Genomic DNA, 27,255 nt, shown 5'->3' on the forward strand with positions numbered 1-27,255 from the left:
GTCATGTCACAGGCGGCCTGTCTTCGTCATGTCATGGGCGGCCTGTCTTCGTCATGTCATGGGCGGCCTGTCTTCGTCATGTCACAGGTGGCCTGTCTTTGTCATGTCACGGGAGGCCTGTCTTTCTCATGTCACGGGAGGCCTGTGTTTGTCATGTCATGGGTGGCCTGTCTTCATCATGTCACGGGCGGCCTGTCTTCCTGTCTATGTCATTCTGCTCTACCACCATCACAGAGGAACAGCATGAAAATAATACAATTTGTTTGCCTGGTTAACAATGGCTTGATTGACAGTCTCTTGAGTTCTGAGAGGTCAAATCGATAAATGCCTTTCTGAAGATGATATCAGCTGCCTGCTGTTCATAATTTAAGTTATTAAGGGAAACTGCTCGACACCTGGGACTCGGAGAGAAAAAAAAAAACCTGCTCGTATTTGTGGGAACATTTTAAGCAAACACAAATAAAAGATGGTACGCATTTCAGATTGAAACCATTTCATGTCTTTATTGAAAATTATACACGACTCAAAGTTAAGATCAGTTCTGAAATTTTCCAGTACAAAAGCAAGAGAGAACATTTTTATGTACAAAGGAACAGAGAAAAGCTGTGAAAGAAAAGTGTGATTGTCGACCAGACTATGTAGAGTTGGTGTGTATCCAGGTATTTAACTCTGAACTTGGAAGGTCACTTGAATTTGGGAACTATCTCACTGGAGCGTAAAGCGGCTGTTTATGGAACGCCTTCCGGAAAGAGGAACGTGTTGTCCTGCGGGGTGACTTTACGGGAATGACCATGGCAAACATGCTACAACGACACCAGAGAGAAAGTGAGTCTGTGAGTCTGGTCCCACAAGCCGAGCGGAGCTGCATAAAGCATTTACCTCGTGAGGATTGACCTGTTTATGCATCTTGCTGTCAAATTTGCTTGGTATAATTTGTCCTGATGTGTCACGGGGGATTGCAAAAGGCTGTGGACTCCAGCAAAACCTCAGGATGCTGACAGACCGTCACCAACACCGTCTGAAACCACATAGCGAGTGTGCGAGACTCCCAGTTATGCTAATCCTTTTCCCAGGATGCTACTTCCCTTCCCAGGCTAACTAGGCTGCATCCATCCCGATCCCATGGATCTTACCACACCACACTGAACATCCATGTTATTTACCATCCATGTTTCTCTCAGAGAACAGGAAGCAGGGTTACCAGTGGAGCACCCGGCTAGATTCAGGGGCCCCAACATTTGACAGGGGACCTTGGATGCGTAAAATTATACACGATGGAGGGACCCAAGTTGACATTTTGTCAGGCAGCCAAAAATTTCTAGGTACGCCCTTGGCAGGAACTGGGTTTACGGGTCGATGGAATTAAATGTTTCTCGCCACTGTGCTGATAAGCAGCTTGGTCAGTCCGCAGCGATCCTCCATTTGACTGGAGCAGACGCCCCCCCCCCCCCCCCATGCGGCACTCTGAGGCTCCAAAATCTTACCTTTGCAATTAAAGCACAGAATCAGCAAATTCTCAGTTTATTATTTTCTGCTAATTGAAAATAATGATTGTTTGCTGAAGATGACAGTGCCCCCTGTGTCCTGTTCCGGTGGGATTTTCCCCGGGCGAGACACGTTCTCTCACCAGGGGCGTGTCAGCTCAACCAGGCCAATTCCAGTTAAATTATAACGCTCTTCATTTGGACTCAGTGCCAAGGTGAATGAGACTTGCGGTTTTCCCTTTTAGATTTCGTTCGGCTAACCAGTTAACAAATAATTAGGCGTGTCTTATGACGGTAGTCACTCTCTGCCAGCCTTCATCATTCTCAGTCGTCCGCTCATTGCAGCCGGCGTATGAAACGATTATTCGAGGTAATTAAGATAGCAGGCCGCTAATGGGGTGACATTTACGCCTCTGAGGCGGAAACAAAGGCTGCATTTGGCAAAATATTTTGACACGTCTCGATTCACGCGGCAGCAGAAAACTGAGGGTGCTGAGAGATCCAGTATATACAGATATGTAACAGGGGAGCTAATGCCCGGTGCAGTTACGTAACCGTGACGACACTGCAATGGTCTCCATACAGTCACAGACCATATGTGACAGTGGACTTCAGTCATGACCAGAAGGGTTAGGCCGTGGTGGACCAGGCTGTCATTATTTCCGGCCCTACACAGACGGCGGCAAGAAAAATCCCCCCTACCAGGAGACGACGGAGAGCTTCTCGAGAGGCCGCCCCTACGCCCCCTGCAGTGAATATCGCACACCAGTCGCACTGAAGGTATTCAAAAAAGCAGGCCTGACATCAGCACTGTGTTTCTTTATGTTATTCATAACGTCAAATGAAAGTATAAAATGAAAGCGGACCTCGTTCCATAGTCATATTTTACAATGCAGAATGTAAATTTACATTGAAATGAGCATATGGTGTTTGCTTCTCTAAATTAATATTCATAGAGGAAGCCTCTTGGATGGTGTGAGTGTGTCAGAGCGAGAGAGAGAGAGAGAGAGAGAGAAAAGAAGAAGAGGATGAAATAAGACAAGGGTCTCATCCTTCTATAAAAAATGCTGAGTGATTCGCTATGGCTATTTAGACCGATGGTGGGGGGGGGGGGGGGGAGATAGGTCTGCAGACAGTGACATGTCAGACCCTCATTCTGATGTGAGACATGGACAGTAACAGACAGTGGACCCCCCCACTTACTTGGAGATGTATTGGCAGGGAAATGTGCAAACTACTAACAATCCAGTACAGAAAAAAGCAGATTCTGCATATCTGTGTGTGCTGCAAACTGTGTCCATATATACCGTGTGTGTATATATACCATGTTTGTATATATACCGTGTGTGTATATATACCGTGTGTGTATATATACCATGTGTGTATATATACCATGTGTGTATACAAATGGAGTTAGGAATTCCACGTGTTTTTTTTCCCCTAAAAAATAACATTTTCTTCAACAAAACCTTTTCTGCTTTTTTTCCAGAAACAATGGACTTTATTATCCAGTGTGGTTGAAGTTTTTCCCCCTCCTGTGAGATCTGTACACAGAGATTCATCAATAGTGCTGGGCAAATAGGTTCACAGGGCAGAAATCCACATCCTTCAATTCGATCCATGATCACTAAGGTGCACGGCTGTTTGCTCCTGACTTTCCATGATTATCTGCTGCCTGCTCTGAGTAACTCTCTTATAATGAATTAGAGGATGAGAGGGATAAAGGCTTCGATTAAAAAAAAAAAAAGGGCGGCCCCCTTACTGCAAACTGCCAGCGCTGCTCGGGGGGGGCATCGTCTCAGCGTTCATCAAGATACACATCTCACATGGCGTCAGGCGATCTCCAGCAGCAGAGATGGCAGAAGAAGCTCACAAAATGCGCCGTTTCTACACGGTTCGCCGTCTCGCAGCTTAGGACCGTCTGAAGATTCCTCAAAGTCCACCAAACGCCCCCCCAACAGGCCTGCCTCTGTCATAACGGTCTGTCACCCCATAGCTTACAATCCATGCCGTGCGGGATTCCAGAACAGATCCAGAAAAAAACAACAGACACTGATACTGATCGAGATCCAATCGAGTATTGAGGACAGCACAGGTGCTGGGCTCAGCGTCCGAGGGCCAGGCTGATGTGGCAGGGGCCCAGCAGCGAGGAGACACTTCCCCCAGTGCCGCACCCCTCCACGGCCAGTACTTAAGCTCTCCGTGATCAAAAATCCAAAACTTTAATCCTATTCAGAAATGCGACAGACAAAACCTTTGAAAGCAAAGTATTTTCCCACTAATTCATATCAGTCCTGTGTGCGCCAGTACTGCCTCTTCCTCGTTCTCGATGTCATTTAGCCATGTGTTTTTGTCCACACTTTTTCCACGCACTTTTTCTTGGCTATAAGAACCTGTCGCCCATCTCGCTGTGCCCATACATGTCGGCCAGCTTCTTGAAGCGCGGACCCCAGTCGCTCAGATAGTCGTAGTTCTGCTCCGAGTCTGAGCTCAGGGACTCCAGCGAGCTGAGCGACTCAGCCACAGAGCCACTTCCTTCGAAGGCGTACGTCTGCAGGGAGTCATAAGGGGGCGCCGAAGGGTCCACGTCGGCCTCCTTCAGCCGGTCCCATATAAACTCCCGGAATATTCCGTTGTCGTGTACAGCTTTATAAGGGGGCGGGCGGGATGAGAAGAAGATGGGTGCGTCGGGGGTGACGTCCCGGCGAGTGGCATGCTCGCGGGCGGCGTTCAGGTTGCGCAGGGCTACCATGTCAAAGGCCTCGGTGTCCTCCTCACCGCCACCTTCGTCATCATAGCGGACGATGTTCTCCCGCACGTCGCGCTCCTCGTCCAGGATGAGTGGCTCCTTCCTCCTGCGCCGCATTGTCACGATGAGCAAAACGAGCACTGCGGGTGCGGAAGAGAGCGGTGTGTTAGGTAGGGCATCTGTAGGGGCGTTGGTGAGCTGGGAGGGGCATCTGTAGGGGCATTGGTAAGCTGGGAGGGGCATCTGTAGGGGTGTTGGTAAGCTGGGAGGAGCATCTGTAGGGGCGTTGGTAAGCTGGGAGGAGCATCTGTAGGGGCGTTGGTAAGCTGGGAGGGGCATTTGTAGGGGTGTTGTAAGCTGGGAGGGGCATCTGTAAGGGCGTTGGTTAGCTGGGAGGGGCATCTGTAGGGGCGTTGGTAAGCTGGGAGGGGCATCTGTAGGGGCGTTGGTAAGCTGGGAGGGGCATCTGTAGGGGCGTTGGTAAGCTGGGAGGGGCATTTGTAGGGGTGTTGTAAGCTGGGAGGGGCGTCTGTAAGGGCGTTGGTAAGCTGGGAGGGGCATCTGTAGGGGTGTTGGTAAGCTGGGAGGGGCATTTGTAGGGGTGTTGGTAAGCTGGGAGGAGCATCTGTAGGGGCGTTGGTAAGCTGGGAGGAGCCTCTGTAGGGGCGTTGGTAAGCTGGGAGGGGCATTTGTAGGGGTGTTGTAAGCTGGGAGGGGCATCTGTAAGGGCGTTGGTTAGCTGGGAGGGGCATCTGTAGGGGCGTTGGTAAGCTGGGAGGGGCATCTGTAGGGGCGTTGGTAAGCTGGGAGGGGCATCTGTAGGGGCGTTGGTAAGCTGGGAGGGGCATCTGTAGGGGCGTTGGTAAGCTGGGAGGGGCATCTGTAGGGGCGTTGGTAAGCTGGGAGGGGCATCTGTAGGGGCGTTGGTAAGCTGGGAGGGGCATCTGTAAGGGTGTTGTAAGCTGGGAGGGCCATCAGGAGGTGTGTCAGAAAGGGTGTTGGTTAGACAGGAGGGAATTGGTTAGCCAAGTGGGGCATCAGTTAGCCGGAAGAGGCATCAGAAAAGGCGTTGGTTAGCCAGGTGGGGTGCCGGTGAGCCGGAAGGGGCAATGAAAATGGTATTGGTTAGATGGGAGGGGACACCAGTTAGTGAGAGATGGGTTGTGGGGAGAGGTATCAGCTGGAAGCAGTGTCTGGTGGGATGAGGTAGAAGGGCTAGGAGGGACAGCAGTTGGAAGCACAGGGCTGGGGGAGGGGGGGCAGTGCTGATTAACAGAGGTTATCGTGAACAGCGGCTGGGGAGAGATCTCGTTTGTGAGGCTCAGCTGCCTGCTCATGACCAGAACTGGGAGCTGAAGTTACCAACATGGTGTGGATTCTCACGCGTGAAACTGGGCCTGGTCATGTGTGAGGGTCACATGCTCAGTCTGACCTCCCCCCCAATTTCAGGGAGGAATAGATCCGATAAGAAAACAGAGACAGAGGCAGTCAGGGGCAGGCGGGGTCTGTGTTATATATCACATTAGAAGCTGCTCGCGTTGCTGTTTTTGAACTCTGAGTGTTGTGATGGGGTTGGGGCTTTTCAGCTGCGACCGAGATAAACAGAATCAGGACGGTGGCGGCTTCTATTCCGGGAGAAAACCCTGCTTGCAGTGAGGCAGGAGATTCGAAAGCCTTTATAAATACTGCAGATATACAGACAGACACATTTAATGCACCTCTTTAAATATGAGAGCTAGAGGTAAGAACATTACTATGGCCTGCTTGTCTGGATGATGATTAGTGTCTAAACCTGCTTCTGTACAGACAGGAGTCAGTACTAAGCAGAGCTCAATGGGGTGTTAAATAGCATTGTTTTATTCTCCATATTTGTGGTAAGCACTCTGCAAATGCTGCAAATAAGGGCCCCCCCCCACCACAGTGCACCAGGCAGCCCTTTTTTAAAGGATGGGGGAAATCCCTTCCTTTTGTACCCTCTGCCACCATCACGTGCCGTAAAACACAGCCATATCCCATGAGCTCCCTTAACGCATCACGCTAACCCCACCCAGACACGCCAACGCTCACATGCAGCGTGATTAAGCAACGGCGCCGTACCCCAAGACAAGACGGATGTGCGGTGGCGAGATGGATCGATGCAACATTATCTACAATTTGCTGTAATTGAATAGCGAAAACGATCCATTACGTGGAATCGATGCTAGGCTAGCAAAGCGTAGGGCTTCGCCAGAGCCGCAGTGCCGCTGTCCACTGACAGGGGGCGTCACATCAGGACACACGGCGGACCACCCTGCCCCCACTCTCCCAGAGGATCAGGTCTACAGACAAGGTCCCTCACACAGATGAAACAATAATAATGTTCAAGGTGTTAAGGACCCCTGTGCATCAGCAGATGTTGGAGGAGAGAACAGGAAGTTCGGTGGCAGTCAGAGAGGCATGGGGGGCAGGGGAAACAATGCCCCCCCCCACCACCTCCACTGCCGTTCAATGCCTCTTCCTGTTACCAAATTTATTGCTCTTTTCACAGAGCCCAAAATTCCCAGGACAGATCCAGCATACCAGCATCGCTTTGATCAAAGAGGAGAGAGAACTCAAAGACACAGGATCCCAATCAGAAGTGTTAAGGGAAGATCGTCAGCTGGGTTCAGCAATAGAGGCCTGAGGAGATCTTGGGGGTGGTTATGAGTTACCCAGGGCTGCCAGGAGACATTTAAAAAGAGCAATGTTCAAAACAGACCCCCTCACAACAGTACCTCTGACTGAACGCATGGGGGGGGGGGGGGGAGGGCGATCATCAATGATTATCAATAAAAGGCCTCAGCGAGATATTCCTCCATAAGTGCATACGAATGATCGCTCTCTGCAGCTTCCGAGCAAAGATGGGTTAGGAGATACAAGCTAAAAAGCAAGAATCTCTGAAGTCGGGATGCAATTCGGCAGATTAGGCAAGGTTCGCTGCTCTTTCAACATCAGCTCTTTGCGGTTATAAAGGATTCAGCATCACAGTGCAGGAATGGGAACTAGGTGCAAATGGAAACATTTCATTACACAAAGGGCTACCAGGGCTCGGAACGGAACAAGTTGAACACAGCAGAGAAACTATCCCGTGATAAATTCAAATCACCACTCCATAAAAATTTGTACTAAATCTGGAGTATGAAATATCTAAACAAGCAAGACTGACTCTTGTTTGTAATTCTTCTTAAGTTCTTATGTTCTAAGCACTACACAAACATTCATTATAGCTTATTTAAAATACTGTAGGCTCCTAGACGATGTTCTAGCAAGGCAAATTATTAAACTGTCTGATATGCATGTCAGTGCAGTAAAACACAACAAATCGGCAACTATCCCCTTACTTTACAAGCTCTCTAAAAGCAGAGAGCTTCAACCTTGCTGTGACCCAAACGCTAAAAATGATTTGGCCAGGCTATAAACTGTCTTGGAATCAATCCCTCAATAAATCAATTAGTCAAACGATTAATCTGTCAATCAGCCAATCAAAGCTGCTCATGCAATAACACCATGAAGTGTTTACACAGAGCTCTTCAAGAATGGTACCTAATCAGCTGTCACCTGGAGAGACCAATCAGCTAATGAGTCAGCACAGGATGCAATCAAGCTGTCAGTGCAGTGCCGGCCAATCGGATCAGCCGAGGGGCAGGGTGATGGTGACTCACCCAACAGCGTGAGGACGCAGGCCAATATAGCGACAAGTGCGCCTGTGCTGAGTCCTGCAGGCAGAGTGTAGGCCTCGGCACCACAGGCCTGGGCGATGCCGTCGGGATCGCAGTCGCACACGCGGATCGACAGCGTGTTGGTGCTGCTAAGCGACGGGGTGCCGCTGTCACCGATCAGGACCGGTAGCCAGTAGACGGCCTGCTCTCGGCGCCGGAAGCTTCCGCGCTTCGTCAGGATCGAGGCTGTGTTATCTGGGGTGACACGAGATGGACCACAGTCACATGAAAGGTGTCACCATGGTATATCTGTGCAGGATCATTTCAAACCACCTCCTATGTGCATCAGGGCGCTACATGCCCATCATTTAGGAGGTTTATGGCTTCTGGTTTTGAACGCAAATGGCACTATATGAGAAAAACAGACAGCGGCCTCAGTTGAGTGAATAGAGCCCAGTCATTGGATGGAGAGAGACAGAGATAGAGAGAGAGGATGGATCAGCCTCACTTGGATGGGAAGCACAGACCTTTATTGTCTCTGAGGGTGAAGTTGAGGTTGTTAGCTGCTTCAGGGCTGAGGGTAAAGAAGAAGCGATGGCCACCTGGAGGCTCGTCTCTGTCCATCGCGCTGATGGTCTGGATGACCTGGAGGACAGACGGTCAAGCTGAGCATGGTTACGGAGCGTCATGGGCAGCAAGCCTCTGGAGCCACAACCTTTGCTCGTACACAGGGAGGACAGCTTTTCTGAGAGGACAGGCGGTCAGGGCGAGCCCACCATGGGCAGCCAGCCTCTGGACGCCATCTCAGAGAGGACAGCAGAATCATTAGTCAGGAGAAAGCTGCCTTTGCTAACGTCCTCGACGCAAACACGTGCATCCAGCAGAGCTGTGTGCTGACACTGCGTTTCCTCACTAGCTACGGTGCCGGCCATGCAGACAAAAAAATCTTTTGTTTAAGGCGCTGTGTTTGAGAATAACAGATGTAGAAGGAGAAACCATTCAGCTTGGGAACGAGACCAAGAAGAATCAGTGAAAGAGAGGAAGAAAGAGAGAGAGAGAGAGAGAGAGAGAGAAAAACCAGGGTTCTTGGCTGGGCTTCTAACCACCCCCACAGCAGGGATGCTGAATCACACCGTTCTTTGTGAACCTGGCAGCGGGAGACACTGTCCATTACTGGCAAAGTCTGATACATGGAGCTTCATTAAAAGGTCTATGTTGGTCTTACCTAACAAAGGTCTAACCTGTTTTCCGCTACATCAAAACATGAGAAGCAGCACATTCTCACGACGTGAAACAGACCTCCTATCTTGTTGGCTCTGAAATGCAACTTCCTGTTGCAATACCGTCGCCCGAGGAAGCAACGTGCAAACTATCCAAGCGAAAATAAACATCTCCCTCCTGCTGAATGTGACGCGCGAGATCAAGGATGGCCGAGTCGGCCTTGGATATCCAGGCAGCCTCTGGCTGTGTTCGTGGTCCAAAAGGACTCGAGAGACGACTATTGGGGTGGAGCATCAGCTGGCGGTCTGTGCAGACTAGCCACCCTGATGTCCGGGCATCGCCGAGGTTAAAACGTCGAGCGCCAGGCTGCCACCCACCTGCAGGTCTCGGCACAAACACAACCTGCCATGCAGTCTTTCTTAGTGCGCAGTGGCGAGGGCAAGTGAAACACGTGAAACCCAGATTACCTCATATGTGTGTGTGTGTGTGTGTGTGTGTGTAGGTACAGAGTAGGGCAGTAAAGCCTTCCTAGGGTGCCACATGGGCATATACAGTAACTTATACAGTGGACTGGTAAACTGGTTTGCAGGGGTGTGTATGTGTGTATATGTGTGTTGTTTATATACATAAACAAACACATATACACACACAGACATATATATTTGTAGGCGCAGCTGAAATATGACCTTGTGCTTCGATATATTTTATTTCCCACTTATTTATTCAACAACAGTTTTATCCATCGCTCTTACAGTAAGTGATTATTTGGCATGGGAATGGAAAAGATTTTTGAATCTTTTTCCCCTTGACTAAAATCCTTAAATCCTGTATGAATAATGAGTAGGATTTATTTTGTTTTAAACGGCCAGTATGAGCAGTTTTCCTGCTTAGGCGTTAATTCTGCCAGCATTACAAGCGGCGTCACACTCACTGCATGCTGGGGAATCATCCGGAAGTTTTTCCACAGGGTCGGAATACAGACTCGCTGGTGGTGCTGTTGCTACTTTGCATGCAAAATGCACTCAGTCGAGTAGATAAATTTGGAAGCTGGAGGTTCCCAGATACTACTGGAGCGAATTAGATAGCACCTGTGCCCTTAAATGGGGTACCTGTAGGGCATGGTGAAGTACTACATCTACAGTCTATGGTCAGCACTCAGGGCTTAAGCTGATTAATGGAGGCTGGACCGTTAGCTTCATAGTTAACAGGCCACAGGTCCCAGTCTGAAACTCGTAACTCTTCCAAACACAGAGCCCTTCTTGCCCTGGGTTGGAAATGCAATACCACTGCCGCAGGCATGGGACAGAACTGCAAAAAGAACTGCAATTCAGAACATAACTGGATAGGTCTGAGTTACAGGCCCAATATAATAAGCTTTCATAGGGACTAAAATCTCTAGCGGTGCCCCCTACTGGATGCACCAGTCACACAAACATGTGCAGTGCCGGCTCATCTGCCTGCTAGACTTGTTCTGCCTCACAGGATGATCTGTAGGTCCTTTGGAGGCTGCGGACCATGAGAGACACAGATGACACGAGGCTGGGTTGGACTCAATTGCCAAGCTGCGTAGAAATAATTGAAAATAGGACAACTGATACGAGCAGCAAGATAATCTAGATCATGTACTCAAGAGCAATCCACATCAGAATCCAGTATCCAGATCACAAAGACAAATAATACTAGAGAAAGCAAAACCAGATGCAATGGAAGGCCCAGACTCCAGCAGTTGACACACTGAAACACTCCTCAAAAGGAACTCCTGTCCCAAAGGCCTTTGCTCACCAAACTGCCGCTTCCGTGTATCGTGCAGTCATCTGGTATGTCTGCGATCCTCAGTGTTCTTTATAGCCATAGCTGTAGGCAGTAGAAGCAGCCAATCTGCTCCCTTTCATTTCACTAGTTAGATGTTCACGAGCCTCTGAACTTTTCCTGTACCATACTTTTTCACATCACCGATCTGTGCCACTTTTATCCTTTATGCAGAAGAATAATGCAAGAATAACAAAGGCTGACAAAAAACATGAATAATTCCCTCTGTATAATATGGCAGTGTGAGATGGGAGCTGCTCTACCCATTACAACATGATGGTTTCCACCAGCTCTGGGATTGGCGTTCAACTAGAATCCAGGACTTCAAGGCAAGTTCCTGTTGAAAAACAACTGATCTATAACTTAAAGAGCTGGCATCTTGGAGAACTTCGATGTGACTTGCTGTTATCTGTTCCTAAGCATGCAGTTTTACCCATAATGCTTCTATCTGTTGCGCTCCTGATGAATCAGCCCTGGGGGGTGCCTTGTAGAGTCATTTGGTCCTTAACTGCTATGGAATCGGCTTTTGTCATCATGATATCACCATGTGAGGTCCTCCCAACCTCAGATGCCATCAAAGGTAGGGAGGGAGAATCTCAATAGCGCCACCACCGGGTCATCAGCAGGGCTGCGCTTTATTGACATCAGGCTCTGATTACAGTGTTCATCACACAGGAGCCAGTAATCACATAAGAGCAAACTGAATCCACTGGGTGCCAGTGTGACTGGAAAGTAATTTAGATAGATGCTGGGGGGGGCGGGGGGATTGGGAATCACGAGAGCGTGGTCCCTGTGAGCCAAGTTCCTGAGAATTTTAACGCTGTGTTAATTTCATAGCCTGATGGCCCCCTGGGCACCACAACACCAAAACAAAGATGACTCTGGGATAGAGGGGTATGAACAGGATGTATCTAATAACCAGGACGAGTTCTTCCAGAAAGTTCTGCACTCACTATTTTTTCTTTTCAGTTTTTCGAGAGATGAGAGCCCCGACGGGACAAGTGGATTGTTTTTTAAATCCACTTACAGCTGCTTCACAGCTTTTCAATCAGTAACACAATCAAGCTGTTTGTTTTTTTCTGAATTGGCCTTGTTATCCAATTAGAATCAGACGGTGAAGCAATTTTAAACTTTTATAGGGGGAGTGGAAGGGGGAGAGCGATTTATGGGTAGAAGACAAAGTGGCTGCATTCAGATAAAGGAGCGGGTAGATGTTTCCTTCAGATTTCAGTGGTGTGAGATGAGGGCCTGCAGCATCTTCCATGGAGGCTGCGTCTGAAGACATCTCTGCAGCTTCAAAGTTATCAGACATTTCTGGTTTTAGTATCACAGAATTTCAGCAGGATAGCAGATTGAGACGAGTATGGATAATGGGACATCAGACATATCAGGTACCATTCTAGCTCTTCCTGTTGACAACAATCAACAGCCACTGACTAACAGACAGTGAGACTGATGTTTTTTTTTTTGTTTTTTTTTAACCAAAAGCCACTACGCAAATAACAAAAAATCCAACTGTGGCGTAAGAGGCAAGATATTCCACCATGAATCTGGTCACTGGGCCACTGACCATGAAGCCAAAAGTCAGCATGTTCTATCCTGCCAGGATGACTCTCCAGTTCTCCAGGAGGATGGACCTGAAGACAAGAGGGATGCTTCCAACCAATCTACATCACGATACAAGCAAGTGTGCACAGCTGAAAGTCACTCATTTGCAGAGTCTCGTAGGAAGAGGCTCTGCTCTTTTACAAAACAAATTCCAGCAAAGGGTTCTACCATAGATCCACTCTTGTAGTAATAGTTCCATCTATAGCGGAACCGAGGTTCACGGCCCTGGACAGAAAGGAATTAATTAAAGCACCAGTGATCCAGAGAGCTGAAGCCTCTTGAAAAGGTAGCTGCTTAATTAGGTTGAAAAATGATAGGTTATTAAAACTCAGCTCCTTGCTAATCAGTGACACGGAAGCAGTTAGTGCTTGTAAAGTTTCTATTACTCATGATGTCTACTGGCCAGAGGCCACTTTCCACCTGAGAAGCAATTTTTCCCGAGACTGTATTGGCAGATGTTCCCCATGCTCAGATCCAGCTCTTTCATGAGGACCTCAACCAACCCTCACCAGCTCTCTGTCTCTGTTGACTGTTCCATTAGTTTCACTTCACATCACTCGTGTTCCCTTCTCCTGTGGTACCCTTACTCCCTACTAGCTTCTCTTGATGTTACTTGTATGACATTTTTCACGATAGGCTCTAAACCATGTTTGTGCGGCTCTTGCCTTGCTTCCTTGCATTTGTTACTGGTCACTCACGGGATGTTCGGCCTAGCAGCACTTGTACAAGTTGACCCCTTCTCAGCCAAACGCTTCTGACATATTACCTGACGTATTACCACTTGCACCACACTAAATAAATGCAAATGTAAATAATGACTGTAAAGTGCTTGAAAACTAAGCAGAAGGGCAGACTCCCAAAATAACACCAAAACAGCTACTTACCGTCAGTACACACTTCAGTGTAGAAAAGCCTAGAGGGTCCTCAAAGATGTTCTCAAGAAGATGGAGACCCTTGAGGCCAGGCTGAACCTTGCAGTACTTCCAGGTAACTCCCTGAGCTTCATGAGCATTAGGGTCATTAAGGGCTATGTTGGCCAAAGCCTCCTCGCTGCCCTTCAGGAGCCACTGCATCTCTCGGTGGCTTTTTAAGGAGGATGATCCATGCTTTGCGTTTACGTTGCATTTGGTCACGATTAGGACACATGCAGATCAAACCCCCCCCACACCCCCGACCACCTGCTCATGCAGCAGCAAGAAGTCAGTGGAGTATCAAACATCAAAACCCCAGCTACAGATACCACCCCAAAGCACTACCTTCAAGCTGAGCTCATTGGCCCAGCAAGAGGATTCTGCACAGTACCTGTCCAGGCCTGGCCGTCTCACACAAGAAGGTCTCGTACTCTATGGCGAAGACGGGAGCATTGTCATTAATGTCCATTACGGTAATGAGGACGATCCCCTTTCCCACTTGCGAGGGATCATCTGCAATGGGACAGAGAGAGAGAGAGCGACCATGGCGATTACACTGCTCTTACTATATAGCACACCCACTAGGATGAGCATTGAGAACTGTTCATCAGGTCAAATGTTTTACCCCATTTACAGTCAAATCATCCATCCACCCCTTCATCTGTCCATCCATCCATGTATGAGGTGTGTTAATATTAAGAGGGCTTTATCTTTTTCTTCAGTTCCTGGTATTTTACATCTTCCTGTGTTACCAGCTATATCTGGCAGAGTGACTAATATCAGCTCTGGGTCTGTCCCCCCCCCCCCAGCTTTCATTCTGCATGATCACAGAACCATTTATCCTTCACTTTTCCCTCGTCACAACCCCACGTTGATCGCCAAGATCACCCACAAACATATGGAGACCCTTAACATCACACTCACCCCGAGATATTCATTACACAATTAAGCTTGCTTCTTCCATTTTTTTGGATTTGCTGCCATTCCAAATCTGCCGCGGGCAAAAGAAAATGACCGCCCTCCTCCCGATGTGTGGGATGATGAAGGGTTAACCCATGTGTCTGAACCAGTGGCCAACGCTCCTCAGAAGTGACCATTTCCACCAAGCCACTTCATCATGCTTCGGGACCATGGCTTCAAACCCAGGACCACCTCCTGTCTGCTCACGGGACCCTAGTAGTAGTCTTCTCTAAGCACCTCTCTCACCCTTGTTCTGCACTGCAAGGACCACAGCTTCCCAGCAGATCCTTCCCCCGAAAGCGCCGTAGCCACGTTGCTCTCTATCACGGCGGCATTGACAGGTTCGAAGCGTCTGAGCGTCTGCCGCCCGCTGCTACCCTGATAGGCTGTCACTGATTGCGGGTCCATTTGCAAATAAACTGCGCACATCTGCCAGTGAGTACTGCACACCTGCTGCTGACTTAACAGGGTGAGAAGGGGAGATGGGGCAGTTAATTATATCAGTCAGTCTCTCTCTCTCTCTCTCTCTCTCTCTCTCCATCCAGGCAGAAGGAGGGAGATGTACAGTGGGGGAGGGGCCCATCTCACTACCCGCAAGCCGTGTGACAGGAACATGACTGTCGAAAGCTGGACGTAGCTTATAGCAGACGAGATGTTGACAGATGTGCCCCAGCCAGAGGCATGACCTGCGAGAAGCGGAGGGCCCACGGCAGAGCAGCTGTAAGCTGTGCAGGCTCACCAAGACCCCCAGATGGCCAAACAACCATAAATAAAGATCAGGCTGAAATCAGCCTCCAGGCCTCAAGCTGGCGCTGAGCTTAATACACAGAAACGTGTCCTCTGCTATGCTTCTCAAAAAATGCTTCTGGAATTTATGGAAAAGGATTTTATTGTCTTGTTATCTTATGAAAGAAAAATAAAATGTTTGTTAAGCTGGATGAAAGAGTGACAAGGAGAGAGAGAGAGACAGAAAGAGGGAGAGACATTCCTAATGAAGAACAACTTAGACCAAAGAAAACTTAGGCCATCAAAGTCCTGAAATAAGGTGTCCAAGCTCTTCGATCAATTTCCTCACTTTTCAGACTTTAAATCGAAGCGTGGCTTTTTAAATTCACCGCCCAGGCTCCTCTGCAGGCACACTCACTCTCATTACCCCATGTAGATTCATGGTGTGCTTTTCTCTAACCGTGAATTACTTTCAGAGACTTTAGCGAGTCCAATGCAGCAGCTTTTGAGGCGTGTTTTAGCATCTTTGAGAGCTCTGTTGCCTAAAAGATAAATAGGAGAAGACATTTCAATCTTCTTTCCCACAATGCCCTTCAGGGCAACAGGACACCTCTGACAATGATCTATAGAGTGGAACTGCGTGCAGTGTTCACCCAAGGCATGTATGCAAGAGGAAGTCTCAGCAGAGATAACAATTACAAGCTGCTTTGCTGCTCATCATTCAAATCAATGCCCCCTCCACCTCCTGCAGGGATGCTACAGGGATGGGAGCCTTTTCTGAAGGTCACGTCACCAGCGACTGCGCCCCCCGCGTACGCAAGCGGAGGAACAAAGCTTGGAATCAGGGAGAGGCTTCATCAGGCTGCTAGGCTCCTCCCAGACACCTCTGCAGGGTCTGATGAGGAGAAGAGCATCTTCGAAGCTATATCCATGAAAGCTTCAGGTATTAGGGTCTCTGAGAGAGCTCCGGTGTCACTTCAAAGGGGTTCTGGGAGCCAGTGACACTCACATTCACCGCTTGACGGAAGCAGGACACCCACACATTTCATCAAAGGGATTGTGGGTCAGTGTGCATCTACTCACGGCTCTCCATGGCAAAGATGGTGAGATTGTGAACGGCGTTGACCTCTCTGTCCAGCAGTTTGGCTGTGCTGATGACCCCAGTCAAGGCATCGATGTTGAAGAACCGCTCCAGGTCAGTGTTGCGGTCAATGGAGTACCTGGATAGAGAGGGTTCAGTGTGAGATGGGAAAATCCCAGCTATGCATTGAGGACCCCATCGACATCAACGGCAGATATGGACCTTACGAGTAAATAGAACACAGTAGGAGACACTCATAATTTGAAGCTAGTCATCTTTTTGTGGGTAGCATGTTATGTAACTCTCTGATTTGACAGACATGGTGAGGTGATTAGCTAGCCTTGACGGTGCGTCTGTCTGACTTACATCTGCTGAATGTCCTTCTCAGACAGACAGAAACAAATTAGGGTGAAATAAATGATCTAAAATAACCCATCTATCATCAGGAAAATGGAAAAAAAGAGATAAATGCCATATCCTTCTGAATGCTGAGGAGACCTCTATTACATCCTCCGTGGGAATAACCTCTTCTTGTTAAACAAAACTGCCATTTACGTCTTGGAGGTCCTGCAGAGAGACACACACACGTCTGCCAGCGAAGTTCAGGAGGTGGCAGAGTCCCTCACGAGCCACTGTTCTGCCCCGTGTTCAAAGTATGTGCCAGATGGCAGCCTAAACACCATGAAGGCAGCTGTGGCAGAGCAGTGCATCTGAATGGGGCGGGGGCATGCAGTCATGTCCTCTCGTCTGTTTTTCTTTAATAAAACTCAAATCTAACCTTTTAAGAACATAAGAAATTCACAAATGAGAGGAGGCCATTCGGCCCATCAAGCTCGTTAGGGGAGAGCTTAACTAATAGTTAATAATTCAGAGTTGTTAAAATATTATCTAGCTCTGATTTAAAGGAACCCAGGGTTTTAGTTTGTGCTACACTAACAGGAAGACTATTCCATACTAACTAAAGAAGTGCTTCCTCAAATAATTTCCACTTATGGCCACGAGTTCTAGTATTTTAACTAATATTAAAGTAGCCATTTGGCTGAACGGCATCCAGACCTGTTAGAATCTTATATACCTGGATCATGTCCCCCCTCAATCTCCTTTGCGGAAGGCTGACCAGATTCAGCTCAGCTGACCTCTCCTCATAAGACATTCCTCTAAGACCAGGAATCATTCTTGTAGCCCTACGCTGAACCTTTTCCAAGGCAGCAATGTCCTTTTTAAGGTACGATGACTAAACCCGCACACAATATTCTAGGTGGGGTCTTACCAAGGAATTATATAATCGTAGCATCAGCTCCCTTGACATAAACTCCACACATCTAGAGATGTAACCCAACATCCTATTGGCCTTTTTTATTGCTTCCCCACACTCGCGAGAGTGAGACATGGAAGCATCAACATACACACCGAGGTCTTTCTCATAATCAGCTACCTTTATTTCCGTGGAGCTCATAAAATATCTGTACTTTATATTTCTGCTCCCTGCATGAATTACCTTACATTTATCAATGTTAAATTTCATCTGCCAGGTATCAGCCCAGTCGCTAATTAAATCAAGATCCCATTGTAGCCTCTCTGCTCCTAGATCAGTATCTGCTACACCACCCACCTTGGTGTCATCTGCAACTTTAGCCAGTTTACTGTACGTATTGGTGTCAATATCATTAATGTAAGTTAGGAACAATAGTGGTCCTAAAATTGAACCCTGCAGTACCTCACTATGAACGCAGGCCCACTGTGACATTGTGCCTCTAATAACTACTCACTGCTTCCTGTCTGTTAACCAGTTTTGTTTTAAAGATACAGAAAAACAGATAGCATTCAGGTTTTTATTAATAAAGTTTCATTGTATTGTCTTATATTACTTGTCGGTAGGAGATTTTGTCATTCTTCATCACTTCATTTATAATTGTGTTGTATAAGTAATCCCCCCGAAAAGTGCTTTCAAATTAATTCACCATCCCACCCCCATCTCCAAATTGTGCAGATAAACAACTTCTTTATACAACACGGGTCAGAGGATGTGTGCAGTGTGTCTACCACTGCAGATAAACACCCTCTTTACACAGCAGCAGTTGCAGGGTGTGTACAATGCATCTAACACAACAAAGAAACACCCTCTTCACACAGCGGTGGTCAGAGGGTGTGTACAGTGCATTGAACACTCTAGATCAACATCCTCTTTACACAGAGGCAGTCAGTGGGCGTGTACAGTGCATCAAACACTGCAGATACAAGCCTTCTTACACAGTGGTAGACAGAGGGTGTGTACAGTGTGTGTAACACTCCAGATAAACACCCTCTTTACACAGCAGCAATCAGAGGATGTGTACAGTGCATCATCCAGAAAGCAGCAGCATAGATAAACAGAGACGCACACAAACAGACATTAAATGGACATTAACATAGATAGATAGATAGATAGATAGATAGATAGATAGATAGATAGACAGATAGACAGATAGACAGACAGACAAGCACAGAGTGACGGACAGGCTAACAGATACAGAGGCAGACAGACCAATAGACTTGCAGTACTGGGTAAGACAGTACCTGATGGCACTGTTGGATGAATCCGGGTCATGGGCTGAGACCGTCCCAACGATAGTGCCCATCTTGGCGGCTTCGGACACAGTCATAGTGCTGAGCGGCATGGAGAAGACGGGGGGTTCGTCGACGTCCTCCACGTTGACATGCACGGTGGCCGAGTCGCTGAAGGAGCCCATGCTGAGGAAGCGAGTGTCCACGTGCCGGTTCAAGGCCTCCACACGGAGCGTGTAGCTGCTCTTTGTCTCAAAGTCCAGTGGCTGCATGGTGACAGGGACGCGGGAGGATAAGGGCTGTAGGACGACGGGGGCCGGCACAGAGTGCCCCTCTATGGCACAGCAGCAATTGCAAGAAAACACACGCCAACCAAGATTCATTTATTTAATGCTTTTTTAAAAAGTGATTTATAGTAGAAGGGTTATAATTTATGTGTGCCCTGTGAGATTTGAAACCACAACCTTGGCATTGTTAGCGTAATGGTATATTTGCTATAGAACCTGTAGGGGTTTTACTTACACAAAAATGTGCTGAGGGCAGAAAGAAAAAAATGATTGGTTTAGAGAGAGAACCAATCAGACTATAGTGGAGGTGGGACTAACCAATCACATGTTTTGATCCCGTCTCCTCTAGCTTCTTGGACCCACCTCCTCTACAATGTGATTGGTTAACTCTCTGAACCAATCATTGTTCCTTCTGCCCGTAGAACATTTTTGTGTAAGTAAAATTCCCACAAGCGACCTGTAGAATTTGTATTCATTTACGACTCCATTTGTTCAAATGAGTCAGTGCCGTCAGTTCCATAATGCAAGAACATTATGATTAATATATATTTACAGCTCAATAATAATTAGCTAATTTAGCTATGAAAACAGTGACAAGCTGCTTTCAGCAGGACGATAAAGATGGGCCAGGAGAGTCAATAGCTCTGGCAGCCAGTCAAAGATGGAAGACGTGACTTTGTTAATTAACCTTGTTTATTTCTGTGGGAATAATTAGCAGGCGGCCCATATGATCGCAGAAGACACTTTCATCAGCTTAACATCTCCGGAAATGAACCCTTCAGAGATGTGTTGCGTAAGAATATTTTTCACTCTCAGCAAAATCTTTGATGTATTTTTGCCTCTCTGGCAACTAAAGAAAAGAGGCAATTCGCAGGCAGGATGGATTTACGCATTGATGGGATAAATTGCACGGTTAAGAAGGAGGAAGCATCAATTTTACGAAGGGAAACGACGTCAGATGTAATATGAAGCGGCTGCCTCACCCTCTGAAGCGCGATGACTCCCTCCTGTGTGTCCTTGTCCGGTGTGACTCTGAACATAGCCAATCCGTCCCCATCTATGACCCTGTACTCCATTTCAGCATTGGGTCCGATATCAAGGTCTGTGGCTTTGATCTTGGCCACTACAGAGGCAACTGGCAACGACTCTGGCACGGTGAACTGATAGGATTCTGCAAAAGCCCAATGCAATGACGAGTGAGACCACAATGACGAGTGAGACCACAATGACGAGTGAGACGGCGATGATGGGCGAAACGGTGATAACTGGTCAGATGATGATAACCACTGGGGAGACGGGCCCACACCACGGCTGGTCTGTCTGTATCAGTACGCGTCAGTCAGCTGGGCGAAAAGGGAGTGATGCATTGTGGGGAAACCTCCTCACCGCCAGCATTCCAAATTCACTTCCTAGTTACACATTATAACATGATTTGTTGTGGCCTGCCATGAAAAACAGGATCTAAGCTATTTAGTTTGCATGTTCTGGGCACTCTGACTGGTCTATGGTTAACCAGTACTGAATAACTCAGGTTAGCCCGACTGGTCTGTGGTTAACCAGTGATGCAAGGAAGCCTGACGAATTTGTGGTTAACCAGAATGCTGATTCATGTAGCAGTTAAAGTGAGAAGTGCAGCGGAAGGCGTTAGCTTACTGCGAGCGAAGTGTGGCGGGTTGTCATTCACGTCGGTGAGCGTGACGGTGACGGTCGTGGTCCCCGAGAGCCCGCCCATCTGGCCGACCATGTCCTTCGCTTGGATGACCAGCAAGTACTGGTCCCGTGCCTCGCGGTCCATGCTGGGGAGGGCGGTCCGGACGATGCCTGCGGGGCCAGACGGAGCATGTGTCCAGATCGGCTTCTGTCATTTCATGCAGCATCACTTATGAAACACCGATTCAGGAAGGGAAGTGTTTTCCAAAAGGATCATGGCGCTCGGTCCGATATGAAAGAAGCTGCATCTATGCTCCCAGTTTCATTACAGACTTTATACCCCTAACCCCAAATGCCAGATATACAATCCCCAGCAATAAAAAGCCAAAACAGTGTCATAAACAATGTCCTTTGCGAGAGTCGCCAATGCCTTCATAAAACAAAAGTGTACGAATATCATGCTATGGATTTACGCTGGGCTTGCCATTCCATATACTCCATTTATGAATGACATATAACAACGACATGTATAGAAGACCACAAATCCCACTAGGCTGCAAATAAAACAGAATGCATAATGCCCAAACCCCTGCTACGACCATCTATAGCATCTCCGTACAACCAAAAACAACCACAAACAACAACAAAGGTAGCTGATTGAATGCAGTGTGTGCTGTTGCATATAACCTGCTGTGGACTCAATGAAAGGTGTATAGGGGTGCCTGAAATATCTGTCTGCCCCCACCCCTATGCAAGACTGCCATTGCAAGAATAGAATGATTAAGATCTCCCTCCCTCAGTTGGTGTGTCACGGACAGGATGGACGGACCCCATCGCACTTTCATATTTATCCCAGTTTCTTTCTCTCCCATCCCAGCTCCGCACACAGCCTCTGACATTTGCCTTGGAATCTCGTGGCATTAAGCCAGCAAGTCTGTGGGGGGGGGGGAGGGGGATGGGGGAGGGTGGAAATGGGGGGGGGGGTCTTCTAGAGCCACCCTTGTGCATCTGAGTTCTGCTGTTCTGAAGTTTCATCCGTGCCCAAGTTTTTATTCCAGGGTTTAGTTTCGGGTCACTAGGTAGGTACGGGACTTAGATAAGCATACAGAAGACATGGTTAGACTGGGGACGCTGTTTGGCAGCCACGACGACCCGATCCCGGGCGGTGATGCGTGAGTGCTACACGTCTGAAGGTTGGGAAGTCCTTGGGAGAGCAGGTTTGCGTGTAGCTAAAAGGTCAGCGCGTCTGACTCCTGGGTCATGGAGTGGCACAGACAGCGCCGATGTAAATTGCCTCCTGACTGCCCTATCGTGCTGCTTATAAAACAGAATAATAATAATTCAAGGGCTTTAAAGGATCAAGACAAGCTTTGTGAAAGTGGTCCTCAGTTCCTGGGACATTTACTTACGCAGATATATTCTGAGGGCAGAAGAAAAAAAATGATTAGTTCAGAGAGATAACCAATAAGATTGTAGAGGAGGTGGGTATAATCAACTAGGGGAGGCGAGACCAACCAATCAGATGTCTACAATCTGATTGGTCAACTCTCTGTACCAATCATGTTTTTTTACTTCTGCCCTCTGCCATTTCTGTGTAAGTAAAACTCCCATGGGCTCGGCTACTACTCTGCGATGCAGGAGTTATAATGTGGGTACACAGCATCATCAACAGCGAGGCATGTCTCACAATGGCTGCCTTTTATAATATTACGTGTCATTTTAACTCCGCCTTCTGCGTTTCCAAATCATCGCCATATACCACCTTCAGATTCAAGTATAAGCCATCGTTCACACATGTGAATGGAAACAGGAGAAGAAAAATCTGCATCATTAGGTGCTGCCGTTTAGGGAAATATCAGGTAAGACAGACTGAAATGGAGGTCTCTCCCCCCTCTCAATGTCACCTTCAGCATAATTAACCCTCTTCATGCTGCCTGGACATTCTCTTTTAAAGTTGTAGATGTGCACATTAAACTTACAGAGTGTAACCCGATTCTACATGTCCCTGGGCTGAAACCTGTAGATTGTAAAATATGTCTCCTGTGCATATGAATAATCGTTATTTATACGAAAAACAGCAATGCCCTGCACATGATGAAATGTTAATACAACAGGAGCCAAACGCTATTTCCTCTTGTCAACATCAGTAAATATCAGTGAAGGGTGCTTCCTCAAACAATGAAGAAAAAAAAACATCCCTTCTCTGCTTTTGATTGTAGCGGGTCATCTAAGGTCATCGCCGTTCCGGAAATAAATACAAATAAATGGCCCTACCTGGCCATGCACACAGACCCCGCAAAGAGAGCTTGTTCCTTTAATTAGCAGGCCCTTGTGCGAGATCACAGGCACGCGGAGATCGCGCCGCAGCCGCGTGGGGGAAATACACCGCGAGGACTGAGAAGCCCACCTCGTTTAATGAGATGCCGCCGTGAACCCTGATTATAACCGGCGTGGTGCTGTGGCTTTTCTCCTCGATTGTTGTGATGTTGATGAAGAGTAACTTAATTAAAAATCAGCAGATGGACACATTCCAGGGACTCAATCAACTTCAGTAGACTGCTCCGAACGATTGGCAGACTGGCGCATTTAGAAAAGGAACACTGCGTTCGCTGTTACAGAAACCTCACAAAGATCTGACCATGAATGTGACTGAAACTTTAATGCATCACATAACGCTGCTCAAAGCATCTCCATTGGATCCAGATCTTAAAGGCTTTCTGGGTAAGCTATGCAAATTTTTGTTTCTTTAATGTTGTTTTTTTTGTCATATAGTGGACTTTTCGGAGATAAAAATGACAGAAGCATGGAGTGTACGTGCCCTCTTATTCACTCAGTGCTCAGAGGAAGGCCTGTGGGGGTCATCCATCCATTCATCCATCCATCCATCCGTTTGTTTGCTTATTATTTTCTCTGTTGATGCAGGTTGGCAAGTGCCACAAGCCCTTTCACTCTCCCCCTGGCAGACAGTGAGTTTACTGCTTGGAATCTGCTCCGCTGTGGCTTCTGATCAAGTACAGAGACGCCACTCAGACCTGCAACCAGCTGTGCATCTTCCTGTTAGTTCAGCTCTGACAAGGACACTCGTGTTAGTCAATGCCCTCACCAAAATTATACCAGGAATCAACATCCAGCACGACAGAGGGAACACGACCTTTGCATGATCTGAGGTGATCAGTATGCATGACATATCTGTTTACGTTATGGGGACAGATTCCCATCCCAGACAAGAATCTCTAATAATATCTAATAAAAAAAAAACAGCCCTACGAATTCTGGAATTGAGCACGGATAGAAACAACTGCGGGAAAATCATTTAAACAAACTCTGAGATACATGCTGGAGAACCAACTAAACAGACCTGGAGATACTTTCTGGAGAACCATCTTATCCAGAAAGTGCCACTGTGTGTGCAGGTTTTCACTGCGACTCCCTAATTAGATTATTAATTAGAGGACTGATTGGCTGAAGAGTCCTCACACCTGGGTTTGAACAGCTAACCTAAAGGTTATCCCAAAAACCTGCGTACACACCGGCCCTTTGTGGATAAGACCGGACACCCCTGATCTAAATAGATATGCTACAGAACCGTCTAAACATAACTGGAGATACTTGTTGGAGAATCATCTAAACAGACCTAGAGATACCTGCTGGAGAAAAATATAAACAGACCTGGAAATACCTGCTGGAGAAACATATAAACAGACCTGGAAAAACCTGCTGGAGAAACATATAAACAGACCTGGAGATACCTGCTGGAGAAACATATAAACAGGCCTGGAGATACCTGCAGGAGAAACATATAAACAGATCTGGAAATACCTGCTGGAGAAACATATAAACAGACCTGGAGATACCTGCTGGAGAAACATATAAACAGATCTGGAGATACCTGCTGGAGAAACGTATAAACAGACCTGGAGATACCTGCTGGAGAAACATATAAACAGACCTGGAGATACCTGCTGGAGAAACATATAAACAGACCTGGAGATACCTGCTGGAGAAACATATAAACAGACCTGGAAATACCTGCTGGAGAAACATCTGGATATCCAGAAGGGACTAAGGCCTTAAATAGGGACAAATACCTATCTGATGACCTTTAGCATAAATGATTGTATGTTTGGTGAACATAGACATCAATCCCAGCTGTCCTTGGTGGATGAAAGAACTTTTTGAACGACTAATTAACCAATAATAATGAATTTTGCTCTGACAAATTGGTACATTTCTTCAGAAGTTTTTAAAAGCATAACATAATTAACAGAGACAAATTACGCTTCAGTCGACTCGTTTAATGAGTGTTGTTTAATCGTACCTGTTTTTGGCTCCACTGAGAAATAGGGCTGCCCCTCCAGGATGCTGTAGACCACCCTGGCACTGTTTCCATACGTGGGGTCATCGGCGTCTGTCGCTGCCACCTGAACCACTGAGGTTCCTGAGGAGAGACACCGTCGTCACTCTGCGCGGCGCGATAAACTCGCACCTGCGAGACGCAGCTGTTTGCCGACGCTTCGCCGCAGCAGAAAAGCTCATGACTCTCGCACTAAGCGACGGTTTAAAAGTCACGTTTCCACCGAGCGCCACGCGGATTAAGGCTTGACCCAAATGAGCGCTATTCAGCACGGCTGACTTCTCGTACGATTAATTCTATTAAAAGCGGCTGAAATGTCAGCGCCGAAGATTTGCTAAATCAAGCTGTCAACGGAGAAAATAAGCCAATCATGTAAATTCTGGTTTAATGGTAGGAAGCAAAGGGCAAATGCAAAAACTATTCACATGGCTGTTTTAGCAGCCAAGTGCCCCATAGTGGGTTAATTACACAAATATGTTCAGTCAATGTACACACACAGCACACAGCAACCATGAATTAGACAGGGAGCAGTTTCGCTTGACGACTTTGTGACAAATTTCACCATGACTTCCTAAGGTTGTTTGGCGTTTCCTCTTCGTAATTTCTGGCTCCTTCTTTTCCATAAAAAGCTTTTATTTTTAAAACCCATAACTTGACACTCAATCACCACTGATGAAATTTGGTTGCAATCTGAATGTAATCTGTAGAATTTAGTAGGCAGCTGATGAATAATTCAGTCAAAGGTTCGCATATCAAAAAAAGATTTTTTTTTCCCCCGTACACACTGGAGGTCCATATAAGGTTAAAAGTGGGAGATGTGATGTGTAAGCAGCTTTCATACCGTAGCGTATTCAAGACCCTGTGACCGACATTCCCATCCAGACGCTGCTCTTTTTGAGCAGATATCCGCTTTCAACGGTCATGGTAATTCACCCGTCTGGTTTCATGGAGCAATTATCGCCTGCATTTCCTTGTTCATTCACTCATTAGAAGCGGCTTGTTTCCTTTATGACGATGATCACATTCACCCTTGCAGGGACTGATTTTAAACGTGATCGGTACTCGGAATCTGAAAAATGTTTTCATATCTGATCTGTATGGGATTTCCAAGGCAAAACTTCTCCGATTTTCAAAAACCGATGCAAGTCAAAAGGCGACTTAACTATCACACACATCTGTTCCGCTATCGTCTTCTCAGTCCGGTCACCGAGGCGAGTCTAAACTAGCGGCTGACTGAACCGACACGCGTGACAGGAGCCGGCCTATCTGCTATCTGCTGCCTGTTTAAGGTCTAATTTAAGAAGACAGATTTTGGAAACAGACAGTTAAAAGGGGTGGGTGGGTTTTCATAATGGAACTTTTTTTCATAGGCTCAAACCTTTTCAGTCTAAAATGATCACATAAATAGGATCGGAATATTGTAACATTTCTTCTGAGAAGAAGTACGGCCTCCACAACGTTTCCACACCCTGAGCATAAAAAGAAAAGTGCCCACCCACTGGGGGGAGATTTTACTTTAATGGCAAAGTGCTTATGAAGAATTCTTTGCGCGCCATGTGACCTGCATTTGCTGGCCTTTTAAAGAATGGGGTGCTCCTTAAAAAGCTTGATTAAAACACCCCCTTTTTCTCTACCTTTAAGTGGAATTAACCGGTTTAACCACGTGCACGTAACTTATAAGCCTTGTGTGTGAATATTCTAAAGGCGGGCACAGCATTTTGCTGACGTTCCGAGTGCCCGCGTGTCGCCCATCGAGTGTGAGTATGTGCTCAGCTCATCATTAACACGGCCGCGCAGCGAACAGACTGTTTTCACGGCGGCCATTTTATCGCTCGAGAATAACCTGCAAACTCGCAAAAAAAAATAAAAAATCAGTCTTTTGTTAAGGCCTCAATAGCCGAGCAGAGTCATGAGATGTTGGACTTAAAATTCAGCACAGCTTGAAGAGCATTAGAGATGTTTAAATCCAGGTCCTTGGGTACAAACTAAAGCTACTGGAAATAGAGCTCACAAGTTATAACTGTCAGACTCTTGGGTAGATTTGGGCTGCTCTAGGAATCTAAAGGCAATGCCTGGGTCATAACCTCATTAGATATCCGCAGTTTTTAGGCCATGAGGTCTTCACATTTACCTGTCAGCTCCGCTCCTAATGACCTCATTAAACCCATAATTTGCTCCTAATTGAACGCATTTA

The 27,255-nt window shown here is 47.1% G+C and overlaps 1 protein-coding gene across 3 annotated transcripts in view; it reads right to left on the reverse strand.

Annotated features, from left to right (window-relative positions):
- Window positions 1-506: 506 nt before the first annotated feature.
- The window catches only part of LOC125725305 (cadherin-7-like), a 45,911-nt gene continuing 19,162 nt past the window's right edge, over window positions 507-27,255 (reverse strand). For all 3 annotated transcript variants that reach the window (XM_049002139.1, XM_049002141.1, XM_049002140.1), the window contains exons 4-12: window positions 25,026-25,145; window positions 20,711-20,878; window positions 20,041-20,228; window positions 18,783-19,036; window positions 16,229-16,365; window positions 13,851-13,972; window positions 8,438-8,555; window positions 7,914-8,165; window positions 507-4,373 (exon numbers count right to left, since the gene is read on the reverse strand). In XM_049002139.1, coding sequence (XP_048858096.1) covers window positions 3,868-4,373; window positions 7,914-8,165; window positions 8,438-8,555; window positions 13,851-13,972; window positions 16,229-16,365; window positions 18,783-19,036; window positions 20,041-20,228; window positions 20,711-20,878; window positions 25,026-25,145 — 1,865 coding nt within the window. In that variant the 3' untranslated portion in view covers window positions 507-3,867. The remainder of the gene's footprint in view (window positions 4,374-7,913; window positions 8,166-8,437; window positions 8,556-13,850; window positions 13,973-16,228; window positions 16,366-18,782; window positions 19,037-20,040; window positions 20,229-20,710; window positions 20,879-25,025; window positions 25,146-27,255) is intronic.

The sequence above is a fragment of the Brienomyrus brachyistius genome, unplaced genomic scaffold (assembly GCF_023856365.1).
Source record: "Brienomyrus brachyistius isolate T26 unplaced genomic scaffold, BBRACH_0.4 scaffold64, whole genome shotgun sequence".
Taxonomy (NCBI): domain Eukaryota; kingdom Metazoa; phylum Chordata; class Actinopteri; order Osteoglossiformes; family Mormyridae; genus Brienomyrus; species Brienomyrus brachyistius.